The sequence below is a fragment of the Carcharodon carcharias genome, chromosome 8, assembly GCF_017639515.1.
Source record: "Carcharodon carcharias isolate sCarCar2 chromosome 8, sCarCar2.pri, whole genome shotgun sequence".
NCBI lineage: Eukaryota > Metazoa > Chordata > Chondrichthyes > Lamniformes > Lamnidae > Carcharodon > Carcharodon carcharias.
The window spans coordinates 136,868,592-136,890,607 of record NC_054474.1 but is presented as its reverse complement, the minus strand read 5'-3'; the positions used below and the strand labels follow the sequence as shown (position 1 = coordinate 136,890,607).

The 22,016-nt window shown below is 41.8% G+C and overlaps 1 protein-coding gene across 1 annotated transcript in view; it reads left to right on the top strand.

Moving 5' to 3' along the window:
• Positions 1-22,016, top strand: part of pappaa (pregnancy-associated plasma protein A, pappalysin 1a) — a 310,054-nt gene that overhangs the window by 169,180 nt on the left and 118,858 nt on the right. Inside the window, exon 14 of the mRNA XM_041194444.1 lies at positions 298-466. Coding sequence (XP_041050378.1) covers positions 298-466 — 169 coding nt within the window. The remainder of the gene's footprint in view (positions 1-297; positions 467-22,016) is intronic.

The window sequence follows — 22,016 nt, the reverse complement described above, 5'->3', positions numbered from 1 at the left end:
TGTTTAAACATAATAAAAAATATGTTTTTATTTAAATTATTTGGAAGCTTCTTGACTATCAAGGTCACACCTGAAATTTTGGCTTGAAAAGGCTGAAGCTCCTTAAATTCAACACAGACTGGTGGTGGGGAGCGGAAATCAAACCACTATGTTTCTAGGCAAGCATACTTGCCAGCCAGACCATCAGCAAGGCACCTACTCTAGGTTTCTTAACAAAAATTGAGGAAAAGTAAGAACATTTTTTCCATTTGATTATTACAATCCAATGTTTCATTATTTATTTCCTCCCTCCCTCAGTTGTGTCCACCACTCTTGTGAAGCCACCGACTGTCTGGAACTTAGCCTCAAAAATGCAATGCTGAACTGCACTGGGGCTGGACGCTACAATGGGGACCAATGCACTGTGTTCTGCCAGCAAGGCTATGTGCTTCACCTGCGAAGAGATGAAGACACCTCCAAACATCAGGTCAGTTTGTGCTCTTAATATCTCTGAATTGGCCAGTAACAAAGAATTTCAATTTTCCACTCAGTCATTTATCAAAAGGATTTTGCAAAAAAGTCAGCACTTTGACAATAGCCATGCTTTATCTTGTACACATTTAAAATATACCAAAGGAATCACATTGGCAGTAGCAGCACTGGCACAGAGCACTAAAGCTGGCATTAATATTCTCAAATATACATCACTGTTTATGGCTGCTGGAAATTGAGTAGAAGATTATAGCTCCAGGGTGCAATAAAACAATATAAATTCTTTGATATGATGTCAAAGTTGTTGTTTATTGGCTTAGAGTACATATTTCAAACTTCACTGTTTAGTTTTGAAAATGGATGTTGGCTGGGATTAGTCCAGCCATAACAACAACTAATGAACACTGTCTGTTTTCTGTGCTACTTCTCCAGTGATGCCATTCCAGTCCAGTCACATATCTAGCACTCTTCAGTTCAGTTGCTTTTCCAAGACAGTTTCTACCAATATTTTCCATCAGTGCTCAATGCTTTCACAAAAATACTTCAGGTTGATAAATTGTTTAGACATCACTATTTCTGAGAAATGGTGCAAAACGCCATAGATACACATTATACTGAGACATCCAATCGGGATCTGAGGAAGATTCAACTTGACTTAAAAAAAAATAAGGCCGAGTATAAAATAACATGTCTTAACATAGCTTGCATGTGTTCACATTGGTCACAATGATATAAAATTGGCTGCAAATAAATTAAGAAGCTCCCAAATTCACAATGTCATCGCACTTAGAAAGCACAGTTAGGTGGAACTCAGAAAGAGTCTATTATTTCAACAGGTCTAATGAATGAACCAGTTGATCACTTTTCATCCACAGGTAGGAGAGCATCCAATTTGCCTAAAGAGAAAATTTACCCTTGAGTAATCACCAGAGAAAAGAATACCCATAATTAAAGTTAATCCTTTTGAAATCTGATAGTCTCATGGATTAGTTTTGGCTGCCTGTTGGAGAGGAATTTTACAGGGTATTTTTTTAAATTCTTCCTTGGCTCAAGGTTTTTTTCCTCTTCTTTAACTCTCTCAGGATATTATATGGCTGTGGGGGTGAGTGTAAAATGGTCCAGGAGGAGTGGGGGGGCGGGTGGTGGTGCTCGGGGATGGGGGAGGGAGTTGTCACTCAGAAGTGTTTATCTATGATAGTCAAGTATGTGAAGCAGGTTGGATGGACCAGCTGTGATGCTTTCCTGCCCGTCAACTTTGCACATTTGTATTTAAGAATTTCTTGCAAGAAACAACTTGTTTCTAAAATAAAACTTGAATACATACTGAGCTAGAATATTGGATATATATATATATATATATATATATATGTATATATATATTTTACTGCTGGGTCCCTATTCAAGTCAGCACACAGCTGTTCTAAGTTGGCATCTTCCATAAAACTGAATGTGAACTGCCAACTGAAGGCAGCTGCGAGCTGACTAAACAAAACAATACAGGTTCTTGTTTTTACTTCTAGTATTGTCCTTTGGATCTGTTTGGTTTACTGAAGCACTGCCCCAGTCATTTTGCTGTAATACTTGCAATATATACAAGCTGGCAAACTGTTCCAAAACTGTCCACCCAAATAGTGTACTCTAGAAAAAAAAGTTAATAAGTGTTAAAATATCACAAAACCCAGAGAGACGAGGGCTGGTTAAAAACTTGCTGGACGTTTTGTTTTAATAAAATGTAGGCCTCAAGCGAGTTCTCCTTCCTAAATCTGATGCTGTTTTGTAAAACATTTAAAGCCATAGACAAGTACAGCACAGGAAGAGGTCATTCAATCATTTTATTCTGCGCCATATTTGAAAGAAAGATGATGTTTTTCAGTAGAATTATATCATGGTTTAAAGAGAAAACACACGCGTTGTGACATATTGGGTACATTTCAAGAATCTGCCATACTTAGCTACATCAGCTGCTGAGCTAGTTCACTGACAGCCTTCCATTTTCAATTCTTTGTTGCTCCAATATTGCAATCAAAAGCTTTACATTGTTTATTCCAGGTTCTGGAAACTGTGGTGATATTAAAATGCATTTTCCCATTTGTTAATCTGAACATAAACAAGGAAAGAACAAAGACAGACTTCCATAGCACCTTTCATGACGACTAGACATCGCAAGGCGCTTTACAGCCAATGAAGTACTTTCTGCAGTGTGCTCACTGTTGTAATATAGAAAATGCAGCTGATTTGCCCTCAGCAAACTACCAGAAACAGCAATGTGATAATGACCAGATAATCTATTTTTTGGGGGGGATATTGATTGAGGGATACATGAATTTTTTTTTGTGATATCACCATAATAATTATAAATATTGGTCAGGACAAACCTCTTCATCTTTGAAATAGTGCCTTGGGATCTTTTACATCCACCAGAGCAGGCACATGGAGCCTCAGCCTAACATATCACCTGAAATGCATGTCAGACAGTGCATTGCTCCCTCAGTACAGCACTGGTGTCCCTTGATTTTTGTCCTCATGTCCTGCAGTGGGACCTGAACCCAGAACCTTGTGATTCAGAGATGAGTCTGCTAGCAGCTGAGCCACCGTTGACACCCAATGGCAGGGCTTGAACTTCGGTCTTTGCTCAGTTAGCCGATCTTTGCCACAGCAGCATTACTCCCTGCTCTCGACTGCTGGGAAAACAAAAATTGACCAGGTTTCTTTAATCCTGTTCTCCAGTTACCACTTTCAAAAAAGTGCCATGTCCATTTTTGTCAGGTGTTAGTTAAGATTTTTTCCATGTCAAATAGCTTCCCATTGTGCACTGTCTGGACTCACACATGAACAATAGCCACTTAGGTAAGACGCCAGAGCATTACCAACACTCAGGGGACGATACCCAGCAAGGGAGCAGAACATATGGAAGAAAATTGAAAGATTAATGCCCATTAAGGTAAAAAGAAATGCCCAGAACCAGAGCTGAATGCGGAGGCATTGAATTTTCTGTCATGATACTGTTCCAGGAATGACAACTGCAAGTGACAATAACCAGGAGATGTCCCCTCTCCAGCATTAACAGAGAAAACAACCTTGGTTACTATCGATTAAAGTTAATATATTCAAAGGCTTCAAAACCCAGAGGAAAGGGAAAAAAATGAATTGGTGATTTCCAGAAGACATTAACATTCAGGGTCAACCAGTCATTTCAAGTCCAACTGCAGCTAATTAAGACAAATGTTTTGGTGTAGGCCTCAGTTTCCCCACAGGGGGCTTTTCTGGAGGCTGAACTGAGCATGTGCAGGTTACGCGTGTGTGAATGTTGCCTTCACAATCCACTGGGCTTCTTTATTACAAAAACAGATTGAGCTAAGTAAAGCATTTCAAGGAACAGTTCACTGACCGATAACAGATTTGCTGCACAACTTTCATAATGTGGTCCTTGTATTTTGCAATCTTAATTTTTCACAAAGAAAATTTACAAAATGATAAATTATAGAGCCAGCCATAAACTAAGCTCGAATACACTTCCTTGGTAAGATTGATGTTGCAGACGAATAAATTTGATTCAGAGGAGGCAAGAGATTATTTTCAACTGAAGGAATTCCTTTGGGTTAAATGCCTTATGTATGGCAATTAGCACCAATTTTCATTTACAAAGGAAAATCAGCACACAAAGATACTTAGAGCCTAGATGGTGGTTGTCTGGTGGTGCCATGTTTGATATTCAAACGCATTGTGGTACAGAGTGCAAAGTTATGGGGCTTTAGCCATGAAGGGGGAAATTTTACCGTTAAAAAAGGGAAGGTTTTGGGTTGGGAGGGTGATAATGATTCCTCCCAAACCTACCTCCAAGCCACTCAATTCAGGCTTTAATTGAGGCCAAAAAGTGGGCAGCCAGTCAACCTGGTCTAAAGAGACGGTTTGGTATTTTAAGTATGGTAATGAGGCTGCAAGCCTTATTGTCATTCAGTTTTTCAACCCTAACTCTGGTCGACCAGAATTACTGAGCCTTACAGAACCTGGCAGCTTCAATAAGGCAAGGACTTGCAAGATGGAGGATTTTGAGCAATTTAACAACTCCCCTGCGGATCCAGTGAGCTTGCCTGAGGAACCCCTGGGATCGGGCAGTCACGACACACCACCCCCCCAAACTTTCTCCACGAGGTCTCCAATCCCAACATCACCTCTCTCCCCAATCCTCTGATTCAATCCCACTCCCTACTTCCCTCCTCCCCACCACCCTTCCCCCCGTAACACCACACATGAGCACTCAACCTTTCCCTTTGAAGCTCCTGTACACTCCCAACCTTCACAGGATTGACAGCTCACCCAATCGATGTCACTTTCCTCCCTTCAGTCAGCCCAACCCCCAGTAAGGACTTGATGACTTAGCTAGTCTTACAGCTTTTACCAATTGCCTTTGCACCAGACTGGAATTTAGCCTGTAACTGGGCAGCCGATCAGTGACATCAGGCACATGCTGCAGAGTTAAAATCCCACAACCTTGCAAGGGAATCCCAACTTTGGGGTTTTGTCTGCCTTTCAGACCACTCCTGCTCCTTGCAGGTCAGGCAAGTAAAAATTAAGCATATTAACTCACAGGTCATCATTCAGTGAAAGGGTACTTCATCACAGGGAAGGGGCTCCCTTCTTGTACTCCATCTCCATGCTTTGAGATTATTAATGTACAACAGCATCCTGGCCAGATAGTTGTGCCATTTGATTGACAGCCAAAGTGACAATTCACTAATAATTCACTAATTCCAAAAATAATACCATCTCAAAACAGAGATTTATAAAATATGTGTGTATTTCATTTATATTATTGTTGACATACTTGTGGACAATGTCAGTAAGGAATGACACATCTTTAAATAATTAACTGTAACGTTGCTTTTGTTGGCTGTGGCAGTGTGTTTTTTTTTAAGCTGTAATTTTTTATCACAATTTAAACTATTTCACAAACTAAAAAGCCTTAATTTAATCTGAGTAATTTAGTTTCTAGGACGCTCTTTACACACTGCTGAGCTCTTAAGTAGTTTATTTGTTCTTGAAGGTGTATTGCCTTTATAGATTCATCTGACAGGCATTTGCAATAATACAACAGCAAAATCACATAAAACACTTAATCACATCACTTGCACATAATATCCTATAAACAAGACTGTCTCTTTAAAGTACAACCAACAGTGCACTGTCTCTAACATTCTGCTGTGAGATTATGATGTATTTGAAGTAAAAGTGAGAAGAAAATCTCAATTTTCATATCTTAAAATCATTTTAAGAGGCGAGGAGTAATCAATATAGAAAATACCTTAATATGAACAAAATCTGTGTCCAGGATGCAGTGAATGTATTTAATCTTCACCTCCCTGATATAAACTTGATCAATCCAGGTCATTGGAATGAAACTCCTCTCTCTTTCTCTCTTTACTGGCTTCATGGGTTTTAAATGAAATGAGCTCAGGCATTCTTAATCAGTCCTTCAAGTTTGCAAATTCATCAACAAGTATTTTTATAAAGCGCCTTTAACGTAATGAAATGTCCCAAGGCGCTTCACAGAAGGATTATAAAACAAAGTACGTCACTAAACCACATGCAAAGATATTAGGCGAGATAATCAAAACTTTGGTCAGAGAGGTTTTCAGAAGTATCTTGAAGGAGGAAAGTGAGGTAGGCAGGCAGAGAGGGATAGGGATGGTATTCCAGAGCTCAGGCAGAGAGAGCAGGAGGACAAATGCTGGATATGGAAAATTGTTGTTCTGATATTCTAATAGAGACAGCAGGAGAACAATACTGTTGTGCTAAGTTCCATTCACCTAAGTGCTCACTGACCTCCACTAACTCAAGGGTTGCCAACCCTCCAGAGTTATCCTGGAGTCTCCAGGAATTAAAGATTAATATCCAAAGCATTGCCGTAATCAACTCAGGAGAAAAATCACTGAGGCATCAAAAACATTGTGTGCTTTTTTGCATTTCTTTGAACATTTTCACTTATCATTTAAACAAAAAAATTGGAGCTGGCAAAAGCTGGTTATTTAACTGACAGTCAAGAAGCATTCAGTCAGGTAGCAAAGAGTTGCTTTGCTTTCCAATAGTGGAGTGCTTGGAGGTACGAGGTCATCTGATGAAATCTCCAGAAATATATCGAAGCAGTGTTGGCAACCCTAACTGGCTCCTGATCCAGCACTTAAAATTCTCATTCTCCTACATTCAATGGTGTTGTCCGTCCCTTTCTCTGTAACCTTCTCCACTCCTACAACCCTCCAGGAAATCTGTGTTCCTTGAATTGTGACATCTTGTGCATCACCCATTTCTATCACATTACCATTGTCAGCCATACCTTCAGTTGTCTAGTCCCAGTGCCCTGGAATCCCTTCCCTAAACTTCTTAGCCTTTTTACCGATCTCTCTCTTACTTAAAATTTGCCTTAAAACTGACCCCATCACCTGTCCTAATATTGTCTCAAATGGATCACAGTCAAATTTTGCCTGATTACACTCGTGTGCAGTGCTTTGGTATGCTTAACTATTTTTAAGATGATTTCTCAATGCAAGTTCTTGTTGTTGGAACTGACCTGGGATTGGACCATGCTAGCACTGGGTTTCCAAAGTTTTTTTAAAAAAATCAATTTCTCTGCAGTGATATTCTTTACGTTGCAAAATAATCCAGGAGCAAATCTTGTTAACATAAGGTTGTGTATATTCTGGTGAGAAAAGATTTATATTTGTGGCTTTTATTTTCAGGTCTGGCTGCTTGGCGTAATGTATTTGAAACTTGATTATTCTGTTGCAGCTGACTGTCCCTCGAGAGTTAATTTGTGGGACAGATATCATCACTGCTATCAAATTTCTCCTGTCATTAAGAAAACCACAGTCTGCCATTGTGGCAAATCTGTTTCCAGAATAAATAACCAAAAACTAGGTAAATACCAGCAACTGAGAAAGAAACACTTTTATGTGACCTTTCTAATATCCAAATAATTGCTAAGGTCTGGCAGTTCCAAGGAATGTTCTCCACAACAATAAACAGGGAGTTTTGGACAGCTGAACATGATCAGGCGCTCAAAAAGGCAACTTATTATCAAGCACTGTAATGGTGGTGGTTGGGGGGGCTGGGGGGGGGGAATGCAGTGGAGAAAGAGGAAATCTCTCAGCCTTGTTCACAAATTAAACAGATCTTGATAAGGAAGGCAAACAATTTAGCTACTTGAAGCACATTTCCAAAAACGTCAGCGACATCATTGCAACACCAGCATTCTGGGAAACATACACTGCTCCAGTTTGTACTTAACACTTTGCGGGCTTACATTGTTTAAGCCTAAGAATGGTCTGAATTATGAATCAAAAACAGAATTACCTGGAAAAACTCAGCAGGTCTGGCAGCATCGGCGGAGAAGAAAATAGTTGACGTTTCGAGTCCACATGACCCTTCTGTTTAAAGTGAAAGCACACGTGTAGTTGCTGCTGAGTACCTTTGTGAATAAGCTAAAAGTTTCCAACTAAGAAGTGCCTGCTGATCAACTCTACCAATAGAACCAACTCAGTCACCTCTCACAACAAACTGGCAATGAGCACCCACAGGATCCAACAAACTGGTGATGAGGATAAAACAAATTTAACAGAAGAAATTAAGTGAAACAAAATCGACATTGTAAGTTCTATTCGAATCGAAGAAGTCATTGCCTCTCAGAATGCTGCAATTCAGAAGAATTGATTCTTTCGATCCAGCCATGGACAATTGGTCTCATTGCATTGAACGACTCATGTTCTTTATCCAAGCGAACGAGATTAAGGGAGACGGGAAGGGGCGAACGATACTCTTAAGTACATGTGAGAATAAAACCTACAGTTTGACGGCACCCAGTGTCCCAGATTCAAAATGTTTTGATGAATTGCTGGACCTCGTGAAGGATCATTATCAACCAAAGTCCTCAGTAATGATGCGAAGGTTCAAGTTTAACTCAAGAAATACAGCCCTGGGGGAGACAGTTGCATGCTATGTGACATGTTTAAAGCAGTTAACGGAACATTGTGAGTTTGGTACATCTCTAAATGACATGCCCAGATATCATTTAGTGTGTGGTGTGAATGAGGACATGATTCAGAAGAGATTATTGTCCGAAGCAAATTTGGATTTCAAGAAGGTGCTAGAGATAGTGTTGGCCATGGAAAACTCAATAAAAGATTCAAAAGCCATACAGGGTGTGCAAATCAGTGCCATCCTCCACATTGGGTGGGAAAACCCAACCAAAAAGGGCGCAAAAATGCAAGAGTCTGCGAAGAAGCAGGAAATTGCCCCACTAGCCAGAAAATGAGAAAAATGACTTAGCAGCAGAAACAAAGAATAATTTCAATAGAGGTGGAAACAAGCAGCCTTTTAAAGATTGGCAGTTTAAATAAATTGAATGTTATTATTGTCACAGAAATGGACATATAATGAGGCAGTGCAAGGAAAGATTCAAGCAGGCTTTTAAACAAAAGAAAAAACCCAGTGAGGTCTACAATAGAAGATAAAAACAAAAAAACTGCGGATGCTGAAAATCCAAAACAAAAACAGAATTACCTGGAAAAACTCAGCAGGTCTGGCAGCATCGGCGGAGAAGAAAAGAGTTGACGTTTCGAGTCCTCATGACCCTTCGACAGAACTTGCGTTCGAGTCCAAGAAAGAGTTGAAATATAAGCTGGTTTAAGGTGTGTGTGTGGGGGGGCGGAGAGATAGAGAGACAAAGAGGTGGAGCGGGGGGGCGGGGGTGTGGTTGTAGGGACAAACAAGCAGTGATAGAAGCAGCTCATCAAAAGATGTCAACGACAATAGTACAATAGAACACATAGGTGTTAAAATTAAAGTTGGTGATATTATCTAAACGAATGTGCTAATTAAGAATGGATGGTAGGGCACTCAAGGTATAGCTCTAGTGGGGTTTTTTTTTTATTTATATAATGGAAATAGGTGGGAAAAGGAAAATCTTTATAATTTATTGGGAAAAAAAAAGGGAAGGGGGAAACAGAAAGGGGGTGGGGATGGGGGAGGGAGCTTACGACCTAAAGTTGTTGAATTCAATATTCAGTCCGGAAGGCTGTAAAGTCCCTAGTCGGAAGATGAGGTGTTGTTCCTCCAGTTTGCGTTGGGCTTCACTGGAACAATGCAGCAAGCCAAGGACAGACATGTGGGCAAGAGAGCAGGGTGGAGTGTTGAAATGGCAAGCGACAGGGAGGTTTGGGTCATTCTTGCGGACAGACCGCAGGTGTTCTGCAAAGCGGTCGCCCAGTTTACGTTTGGTCTCTCCAATGTAGAGGAGACCACATTGGGAGCAACGAATGCAGTAGACTAAGTTGGGGGAAATGCAAGTGAAATGCTGCTTCACTTGAAAGGAGTGTTTGGATCCTTGGACGGTGAGGAGAGAGGAAGTGAAGGGGCAGGTGTTGCATCTTTTGCGTGGGCATGGGGTGGTGCCATAGGAGGGGGTTGAGGAGTAGGGGATGATGGAGGAGTGGACCAGGGTGTCCCGGAGGGAGCGATCCCTTAGCTTCTTCCTCGAACAGAGGCCCGAACAATCCCCATCCACCACTACTCTCCTCCGTCTGGCTGAACTTGTTCTCACACTGAACAACTTCTCCTTCAACTCCTCTCACTTCCTCCAAATAAAAGGTGTGGCTATGGGTACCTGGATGGGCCCCAGCTATGCCTGTCTCTTTATGGGGTATGTGGTACATTCCTTGTTGCAGTCCTACTCCGGCCCCCTTCCACAACTCTTTCTCCGGTACATCGATGATTACTTCGGTGCCGCTTCATGCTCTCGTCAGGACTTGGAAAAATTTATTCATTTTGCTTCCAATCTCCACCCCTCCATCATTTTCACGTGGTCCATCTCTGACACTTCCCTTCCCTTCCTTGACCTCTCTGTCTCAATCTCTGGTGATAGACTGTCCACCAATATCCATTACAAACCCACCGACTCCCACAGCTATCTCGACTACAGCTCCTCACACCCCGCTTCCTGTAAGGACTCCATCCCATTCTCTCAGTTCCTTCGCCTCCGTCGCATCTGTTCCGATGATGCTACATTCAAAAACAGTTCCTCTGACATGTCCTCCTTCCTCCTTAACCGAGGTTTTCCACCCACGGTCGTTGACAGGGCCCTCAACCGTGTCCGGCCCATCTCCCGCGCATCCGCCCTCACGCCTTCTCCTCCCTCCCAGAAACATGATAGGGTCCCCCTTGTCCTCACTTATCACCCCACCAGCCTCCGCATTCAAAGGATCATCCTCCGCCATTTCAGCCAACTCCAGCATGATGCCACCACCAAACACATCTTCCCTTCACCCCCCTTATCGGCATTCCGTAGGGATCGCTCCCTCCGGGACACCCTGGTCCACTCCTCCATCACCCCCTACTCCTCAACCCCCTCCTATGGCACCACCCCATGCCCACGCAAAAGATGCAACACCTGCCCCTTCACTTCCTCTCTCCTCACCGTCCAAGGATCCAAACACTCCTTTCAAGTGAAGCAGCATTTCACTTGCATTTCCCCCAACTTAGTCTACTGCATTCGTTGCTCCCAATGTGGTCTCCTCTACATTGGAGAGACCAAACGTAAACTGGGCGACCGCTTTGCAGAACACCTGCGGTCTGTCCGCAAGAATGACCCAAACCTCCCTGTCGCTTGCCATTTCAACACTCCACCCTGCTCTCTTGCCCACATGTCTGTCCTTGGCTTGCTGCATTGTTCCAGTGAAGCCCAACGCAAACTGGAGGAACAACACCTCATCTTCCGACTAGGGACTTTACAGCCTTCCGGACTGAATATTGAATTCAACAACTTTAGGTCGTAAGCTCCCTCCCCCATCCCCACCCCCTTTCTGTTTCCCCCTTCCCTTTTTTTTTCCCAATAAATTATAAAGATTTTCCTTTTCCCACCTATTTCCATTATATAAATTAAAAAAAAACCCCACTAGAGCTATACCTTGAGTGCCCTACCATCCATTCTTAATTAGCACATTCGTTTAGATAATATCACCAACTTTAATTTTAACACCTATGTGTTCTATTGTACTATTGTCGTTGACATCTTTTGATGAGCTGCTTCTATCACTGCTTGTTTGTCCCTACAACCACACCCCCGCCCCCCCCGCTCCACCTCTTTGTCTCTCTATCTCTCCGCCCCCCCACACACACACCTTAAACCAGCTTATATTTCAACTCTTTCTTGGACTCGAACGCAAGTTCTGTCGAAGGGTCATGAGGACTCGAAACGTCAACTCTTTTCTTCTCCGCCGATGCTGCCAGACCTGCTGAGTTTTTCCAGGTAATTCTGTTTTTGTTCTACAATAGAAGAGCCTGAAACAACAAAAATTCAGATATTTGCTCATTGTTTAAGCTGAAAGTTGGAAAGACAGAACCAATATTTGTCACAGTGAAAGTAATGGCAAACCTGTTAGAATGGAAGTGGACATAGCAGCTTCCGCTACAGTAATTGGGAACATACCTTCAGATATCTGAATAATGGGGAACTTCAATTAAATTCAAAAGAAACAACTGCCCAATTAAAAACATATACGGGTGAAGACATTTGAGTCAGAAGCATAAGTAAAGTAACTGTCCCATCATGGAAGCCTATCGGCAAAGCTACCAGTGTTGGTATTGAGAGGCAGAGGACCAAGCCTCCTAGGGCGAAATTGGCTAAGGGAAATCAGCCTTGAGTAGCCACTGAGGTTCCAAAAAATAAGCTGGAAGTGTTCCTGCTTTGGGAAAGGAGTGTGGATGGAATCAGCAACCTGAGGAAATGCAGGCTGTCTTAAGCCAAAACCTGGGAGAACAGCAGAAAGAACTCGAAGAGACGCTGCTTAATGACAGAGTTTGAGACGAGGTGAGCAACCCCCGAAAGGAAAAAGAAAACCCGCTGAAAGACACACACACACTACAAGATTCCCTCAGGTCCAAATTTGTACCTCCAGAAAAGTATGAAGAGAAACAGAAAGAATTCAGCGCCGTCATTTTACATGGGCAGTCCCAATTAAGGCTCGCCCAGCGTGACGTGCGCCCAGAAGCGCTGAGCGCTCCCTGTACAGGCAGGGGGGGGGTGTAGGATTCCCTGAGTCGGGGCCTGTACTTTTTTGCACGCATCCCCCGAGTCATAGAGCTGCCTCGGGGATTAGTTTAAGTTCCCAAAATTTTAATAAAGAAAGAAAAAAATTTTAAGACATCACCCCTCAGTGTCACATGAGCTGGGACATGTCAATGAACATTAATGAAAAAATTTATGAATGAATAAACCCTTCATGAAACCTCATCCCAACCTTAAGGTAGCTCAGTTTATTAGTTTAATTGATACTTAACAGGCCTTAATAGGCCTTTGACGGTTCAGTGGACACGCAGCTGACTGGACTGTGCACCCACCGAACTGAAAATTTAAATGACCTGCAGTGATGTCGGGACGCACGCCCGACATCACTGTGCGTCATTTTAAACCTTGGCGAGCAGGCCCTGCCGCCGCTCGCCAAGCCAAAGATTCAGGCCTTAGATTCCTCGCCGGCATGTGCTCGACAGATCAGAGACTGGACAAGTTGGGACCCAGTCCTATCTCAAGTATGAGAACACGTGCTTCATGGTAAGTCATAAGAGCCCATATCTGATTAAATGAAACCGTACTTCAACAGAAGACATAAAATAACCAGCCAGGATGGCATCTTATTGTGGGACTCATGAGGGATAGTACCTCCAAAGGGAAGGGAGCCACTTTTAGTTGAATTACACAGCGCACATCCAGGAATATCCCGAATGAAGACCATAGCATGCAGCTACCTATGGTGGCCTGGGATGGATGGTGAAATAGAGAGTTTAGTAAAGCATTGTGTGCAATGTCAGCAACTGCAAAAGTTGCCACTGACAGCTCCATTACACCTTTGGGAGTGGCAAGGTAGACCATGACTGCGGTTATACATTGTTCCCATGAACGGTCCCACATAGTCAATGTTCCTGCTTATTGCTGATGCCCACTCAAAATGGATGGACTTATATAAGGTGAAGTCACCAATGTCAACTGCTACAATTGAGAAGCTACGTCAAAGTTTTGCCATTAACGAGCTACCAGAAGTAGTCGTTTCTGATAAGGAGGCATTTACAAGTGCTGAATTTCAACAGTTTATCAGCCTCAATAGTATCATCATGTAAAAACTTCACCGTACGATCCTTTCTCAAATGGACTGGCCAAAAAGGTGGTTCAAACATTTAAAGTAGGCATGAAGACTCTAACTAGAGATTCCTTAGCAATGAAGCTAGCACGCTTTCTTTTCCATTACAGGACCACCCCTTACACAACAACAGGTGTCACACCTGCAGAGTTATTGATGAAACACTGTCTCAGAATGAGAGTGAGCTTAATAATGCCAAATTTAGAAGGGAAGGTGGAAAGGAGTCAGGGAAGCCAGAAAACTAGACACGACTGACATAGCCGTGAGAGGAACTTTATCGTGAGAGAGATGGTATAATTGAAGCACTTTGGAGAGGGACCAATTTGGTTACCGGGTGAAATAAGTGCAGTGACTGGACCTCTGTCCTACCATGTGGAGGTGGAAGGCCAACTCATACGGAAACATGTGATCATCTAAGGAAGAGGGAAACAAATCACCAAGAATTGGTGTTCATGACCGGGTCAGTGTTTCCTGTTGAGGATACTCAACCCAGGACAAACATGTCTGATGTTCCTGTAAGAGTTGAGTATACAGAACTGCAGGTGCCCACCATAGCACCTGATGTTCAGACAACTCCAGAAAAGGAGGTTCCTGACAAAGAATTTGAAGTTGTAAAGCTGAGACACTCTACACACAGAAACCACCAGGAAGATTAAACTTGTAAATCACTTACCAGTGTAAATATTTTGCTGTCTTAAGAAAATTGTACTTGTAACTATAAAATGTATATCTGAGTAAAGGGGGAGGGATGTGATAATTATGGTTTTATTTAGTGTGTAATATACCTTTAAGAATAATACTTGCTAAGGAAGATTACATGATCTTTAGTACCCAATAGGAGAGTAGTGCAGGCTACTCTGTAGTTAATAGTTAGTAGTGTAGAGATAGGCCAGAATCTTCGGGTCGGTGGGCGGGGCGAGCCCCATTCGCCAACACGTAAAATGACGTGCGGGTGACGTTTGGCATGCGTTAGATCTTCAGTTCAGCAGGTGCACAGCAGAATCGGCTGTCAAAGGCTTATTAAGGCCATTTAAAAGCTAATTAAAGTTATTAACTGAGCTGCCCGTCCAACCTTAAGGTTGGGGGGCAGGTGAAGAGCCTAAGTGGCCTTCACATTTATCATGAAACCTCATCCATGGCCAGGATGAGGTTTCATGAACGGTTTATAAATTAATTACATTTTTTTATTAAAGTTCATTGACATGTTCCAGCTCATGTGACACTGTCACATGAGAGGGCATGTCTTGATTTTTTTTTCTCTTTATTAAAATTTTTGAAAATCAAACTAATGTCCCTGAGGCAGCTCTGTGCCTCGGGGAGATTTCTGCGCTCTTTCATGTGGATGTGCGAAAGAGCGCAGCCCCCGACTCAGCCTACTTCCTCCACCTGCACAGGGAGCGCTCAGCGCTTCCGGAAACGCATCACACTGGGCGGGCCCTAATTGGTCCACCCGCACAAAATGGCGGCACGCAGCCAATCGCGGGCAGCGATCCACTGAGTGCCCGCCCACTCCTGCTCAGCCGCCTGACGTGGGGAAAATTCTCCCTATAGAGTTTGAAGTGAAAGCACATGTGTAGTTGCCACTGAGTACCTTTGTGAATAAACTAGAAGTTTCCACCTAAGAAGTGTCTAGTGATCAGCTCTATCAATAGTACCAACTTTGCCACCTCTCATGACAAACTGTTGATGAGGATCCATAGGATCCAGCACAAACCATTTTATCTCTCTCCTGATTTCACATTAGGAGAGGTGCAAAATGTGACCAGTTTGCTACTGCCTGTGCCACACTATTGCACAAGGTCAATATTATCCACACTGAATTTGAAGCAAGGAAAGAGTAGGCATGTTTCACAACAGCAGTGTTCCTAAATCAATGTGTCTGAATTAGCAAGCAAGATTAAGGATGCAACCATCTAACGTCCTCCATTTGCTACTAGTACCCGCAGATAGTGATACACTAGACTCAAGTTATACTGCTGAATCCATGATGCTCTAGGTAAGTGCCATTGCTGGTTAAATTTTAAACAATCTTTAACAGAGGTATGAAATTCAGTTGGATTTCTACTAACATGAGAAAGGTTTAAAAGATTCCAACATATTGCCTAGTGTCTTTTTAAACTTCACTTTACTTTGGCTACATCCATAAATTTGCAGCCAATGCAAAGCCAATTTGAACATATGTTATTTTCTGCACTACACCATGGGTACAGTAACCCCATATTCGAGTTATGCCATACAGTTTGAGTCAACATGAAACTAATACAGTTTTGTGTCACTGTAGATTTGTAGTGTAACTAGCTATAGCAACAATCCATGAAGAAATTTATAAATTGCTGCAAGACCATTTCGCACCAGTGGCCTCTGTTTCACAATATCCTGACAACATGCTGATGAGGTTTAGCATAACTGTCATTTTTTTGAAAAATTAAAACTGATTATGCTTTGCTTCCTTTTCATACCATTTTAGTAATTTCTCTACACTGCTCATCTTTTTAGTTCCAAGATTGATTAACAATCCAGGGAACTGAGCATTGCACTGGGTTATACACTAGTCTTTCACCTCTGGTACTTTGCTTCAAATTCACCCCAGGCTGAAGCAACAAAACTCTTTTCTGTCTGCTGCCTGAAGGGTCCTACATGAAATTAATCTATACAGTCTCGATCCACTTCCTAGTGAGCTTGGGTCTACAACACAAAATGCTTTCATTGCCAATTGGCAGTTTTACTCAACAGAGCCAAAAGGGATAGCTGATGCAAGAAATTTCACAGTGGTGCAGTAGGGGTGTTTTGCTGAAATTGGTAGAGTGTCCAGGGGATTTTACACTGTATCCAAATATATGAAAGAAACAAACATTTAATTCTCCAACTGGATAATCAGCAGGCTACTTACTCTTGATCCAGTGCCAGTATCACTCTGTGGGCACATGTGCTATTGGCATGTGATGAGAAACAGTAACTCAGCCCATTCCTTCCACTGCCAACATGTAATCTACTCTATTGAAGACCCTCCTGTATTCATTTAGTATGCTGAATCTCATTGAATCTTACAGCACAAAATGAAGCCATTCGAACCATTGTGCCTGGGCTGATTCTTTGAGTTATCAAATGAGTACCACTCCCCTGCTTTTTCCTCCAATGCCCTGCTTTAAAAAACTTTACGATCTATATAATATATAAAATATATAATCATAGACACAATTTTCTTTCCAAAAGTTACTATTTAATTTGGTTCCACTAGGCAATGCATTCCAAATGAATTGCTGTGTAAAAAAATCTCCTTCTCTCATCTTTTGCCATATCCTTCACTGATTTTCTCTGATCTCCAGAAAACAGCTGTAGAGAAAAAATTATGATACTTTAAAGAGAAAACCTTCTGGCTTCACTTACATCAATCCCCTCTAAGACGGAGAAGGTTTCCTGACAGCTCGGTTGGTACATGCGTTGCTTAGCATGCGCCAAAGCCACAGACAGGATTGACTGCTGCACTGGGTGGGGGTAGCTGATTTCAACCATAGTGGTGGATAATACTCTGATAGTAACATCGCTGGGCTGGAGAGTGGAGGAGGGAGAAATAGGTCAAGGTTCATTCTGATCATCATCCAATGATTCCAGCTAGATATAATGCATGGTTAAGGGATGAGAAGATGGTTTGGTCTCGGCTACACTATATCTCCATGGGCAAGCAAGCCATTGGCACTCTACCTAGACTTACACAAGAAGGAATATCTTATTTGGATTTGGTACCAAAGGCTGTTGGGGTCTGTATCTTAAAAGAATTCAGTACTTTCAGGGAGGAATACAAAAGTAGGAACATTTTATTGCATTTGTATAGAGCATTGGTGAGATCACATCTGGAGCACTGTGTACAGTTTGTTTCTCCTTTTAAGAAAGGATATAAATGCGTTAGAAGCAGTTCAGAGAAGGTTCACTTGACTGATACCTGGGATGAGGGCGGTTATCTTATGCAGAAATGTTGGCCTGTATCCATTAGAATTTAGAAGAATGAGAGGTGGTCTTACTGAAACATGAGGGGACTTGACAGGGTGGATGCTGAAAGGATATTTGATCTTGTGGGATAGACTAAAACTAAGAGACACAATTTAAGATGGAGCTGAGGAAAATTTTTTTCTCCCTGAGGGCCGTGAGTCTTTTGAACCCTCTTCCCCAGAGAGCGGTGGAGGCAGGGTCAGTGAATATTTTTAAGGCAGAGGTAGGTAGTTTCTTGACTAACAGGGGAGTCAAAGGGTGTTGGTAGTCATGTGGAGTTGAGGCTACAATCAGATTAGCCATGATCTTATTGAATGGCAGAGCAGGCCTACACCTGCTCCTAATTTATATGTTCGTATGAAAAGCAGCAAAAGAAACTGATGAAGAAAGAAATATCTTTTTGACCAACATTTGGTTATCTTGATTCATTCCCTATTCAGGTGCTTAACTCTTCAATGGACATGCATTTAGGAATCTGCCAGATTATATAAAATACCAATAAAAAATAACAGGAACAAGCAAGTCAACACAGTTGCAGTTGTGTGTATAATGGTAATCCCGGACTGCTTTTCCAATGCTTCATTTAAACTGTCCATGTTCTTGCTCCTGTAACTCATCAGCAATAATTACAGCCAACCTCTCTTCAACATGAAATCGGTCTCAATTTACAATAGTCTCTGTGCTCCCACAACATGGTTAGGAAATATTCTTGGAAGTGCTGTTTATCTAGCACGCATGGAAATTATGGAATGAATTAGAAAGGAAAATAACTTGCATTTGTATGCAATTAGTTATTTAATTAAAACAAAACATTTTGTCATGGTCTGTGTTACACAGGAGGGTAATTGCATTAGTTTTAGATTGAAAACATGATTGTTCTATATAGAGAGCAATGGATCGGTTATTGTGTGTTACAAAGTTGCAGCATCAAGAGGGGCTCATCTGAATCCTGAGACGACAGCTTAGCCTGGAGCCTCCTCATATTGCATATTGTGTTCTTATTATTTGAGTGTTGGCATGCAAGAGAGTTCTCTGGAGTCGGTGGATGCATCTCATAAACACTGTATTGTAAAGTGGAAAAACAGTTTTTGAAAAACAGGTTTATAGGTACAAAGTTTTGTAGGGTGGGAAACAGGTCCTCAATCTCACCCCCTCCTCACTCATCTCCCCGCACTGACAAGAGTGTACCAGTTGTTGCAGTGCTTTAACAAATGCCACAGTTAGGGGAGCCTGTTGGTTGATTGTGAGTAGCAATTGTTTGCCAACCAGCAGAATTTAAAAAGAGCAGGGGCAATAGCTGCTATTCCCACAGTCTTTGGGCATGCCATATCAAACAGAAGGAAATGGCATTTTTATTTATGACTGTGACATTGGGAAATGGCAGAACTCCTGACTACAACTCAAACTGAAAAATGTAAATTGAACTATTCAGTACATGATGTGGTTCAGAAAGTTATACACAGAAGGCAGTGCACTGGTACTCCACAATTCCGTGTGTCACAGAGTACTGGCATATGTAGTGTAATGGTGTATGTTAGACTAAGTCCTATCTAGGGTTAATTGTAACAGTCTGTGTTGTCATGGAAAGGAGTGACATTCACTTGTGTGATCTGGGACTCAAGGAGAGTAAGCCTGGTCCGAAGTTAGTGTAAGAGATGTTCTCATAACTAAAAATGTGTTACAATAAAGTTAGGGTGTTTTGCAGCCAGCAGTCTTCGAGGATTTGTTGAACGTACTCCAACCCAACAACACAATAATATAGCATATTGTCTTGCAGCAACAATGATAATAACTTGCCTTTATGAAATGCCTTTAATGCAATAATATGTCCTAACATGCTTCATAGAAGCATTATTAAACATTTGATTTCAAGTTAAGTGAACAAAAGTTGGTAAGAGGTAGATTTTTTAAAAATGACTTAGAGGAGAGAAAGGTGGAAAGGTTTAGGAAGGGGATTCCAGAGCTTAGCAATTTTCCAAGCCTTGGCTTCCGAACCTTTGTTTCTCTATATCTCAAAAACATTCCCAATTAAATGTGCCAACTCCAATGTGCATTTCTATAATACCCTTTCTGACACTATTCATTTAGAACATTTTTTTTACAATGCCAGGGATCAAAGTGGGCACAGGCAGTCTGCTAGGCCCTCGTTTATGTTGTTATATGGGATTCTGAGATTTTGAGTGGTGACACAGAACAACATTCCATGACTCTTTCCATTAGTTTACAGTGGCTGAATTGGTCAAATTCAATTTCTTAAAACATGGAATTGCAGGATTTTCATTAACAATTTGGTGTGCTCTGTAATTCCATCCACCTTCCTGCGAAAAGCACAGATCAGAGGCTGTGCTGGCTTTGAATCGCCCAAATAGCTTCAGAGACTGGAAATGTCCACAGTTCCTTCAGTGCACTCAATGCAGAAGGGGACAGACAGGGTTGGATTTACTCATGGGTCAGCTTCCATTCACAATCCTTTCTAAAAGCCTGCTCCATGAGCAGCGTTGACAGGTGGAAAGGAACAAGGCTTTCATTGCATGACATCAGAATATCTTAAGGCAAAGAGAAAATACAAAAGTTGTAGATGATTTTGTATGTGATTGGCATTTGATGATTGGTTTAGAAAAATAGATTCCAATGCCATCTACATTTGGTCTAATATGGGCCAGCAGGCATGAAGAGAGCATAAATCTAACTAACTAAAATGCTTGCCAATATGGAAACCCCAAACTGAACAGCATAAACAGGCACATATAAAACAAGTTGGATCAGTGCCTGGCTCTGTAAAAGGAGTTACTGATAGGTGCCAACTACACTGCAATCAAGAGTTTTATTGAACTTGCATCATTTTTGTTATTGAGTGTCCTGACTTCTTTTTTAAAATATTTGTTCCTGAGATGCAGCCCAAAACCCTTGCAAGTTGACCACATGGCAAAGAATGAAAATGCTGGCCAGGCCATGCAGGGGGTGACAGGCTTCCTTCCCTGAAGGACATTAATGAAACCAGTTCAGCTTTCCCTACAATTCATGGTTAGTTTCCTGGGGCGGATTTATTGAATTTTCACAATGTGTTAAATGGAATTTGAACTCACCACCTCTGGGTTGCTAGTCCAATGCCATCATGTCCAGGCGACAATAACCTAGACAGGAATAAAATACCTTTGATAAATTACTGCCATCAGTTTACAAAGCGGCACCAGAGATTATTTTAACATACAGAACCTTTTCTTGTAAAAGTAGATTTTTCTTAATGTTGCTTAATTTTGTTTAATGACCACAGTGCATTGCCAGTGGGAATCTCGACAAAGTATTGGATTTGTGGTATGGGATATGGAGTGTTACTGCCACAATCCTGATCACAAATTATAAGGAAGGACCTTCTAAATCTGGAAGAACAAAGGGAGAAACAAGAATTTATTTCACACACACAACCACAGAGGAATATGGACAAAAACAAAAATACCTGGAAAAACCCAGCAGGTCTGACAGCATCTGCAGAGAGGAATACAGTTAATGTTTCGAGTCTGAATGACTGTTCATCAGAACTAAGGAAAAATAGAAAAGAGGTGAAATATAAGCTGGTTTGGGGGGGGGGGGTGGTGGGGGTGTACGGTGTGGGACAGAGGGCCAGTGATAGGTGGAGATTGCCAAAAGGAACATGGAATGTTTTAGTAAAAGTGGCTATTTTGGTAGATGCAGTAACATCGTTTGAAAAGGAATTGAATGAATGCTAGCAAAGAAACACCATAAAAAGATGTGTGGAAAGGGCAGGGAAAGGGAATTAGAGGAGATAACTCCACTTGTAAAGCTAACATGGGCACGGGTCCTTCCTCCTTGGTGTAATATCTGTCATTATATGCATAGACTATATTACTGTCATATACGTTTAGACATCAGGGACACAAATTGTAAGTGCTGCAATTAAATCAACAGTTTTCAGGTTTTTTTATGCTAAATGCTGTCAGGTTGACAAACCAGTTAGCTTATCATTACAGCAGGGTTCTTCCAAACCCATGTTGTTTCAGCAGTAGAATCTCTCAGCCATAGCATGGGTACACGCCATTATGAGCACCACAGAAGGAAACTGACCAAACCCTTATTAACAAAGGTGACAGATTCAGAGTTTACCAATTGATGATAAGTGTCATAATTCTGAGTGTCAGTTCTAATTTGTTGGAAGAAAAGCAAAGCTTCTGTGATCAGTGTGTTTTAATATTGTCAATACATTGCTGGTATGCTTAATTCATCATCTCAGACTGCTTCATAATGAACCCACCCCACCACCCCCACCCCAAACCCCCACACCAACCACCGCCCGTCCCAACCGCACAAGATAAATCAGTAACCACCAGCACTTTTCACTGCATATATGGGCTCAAAATG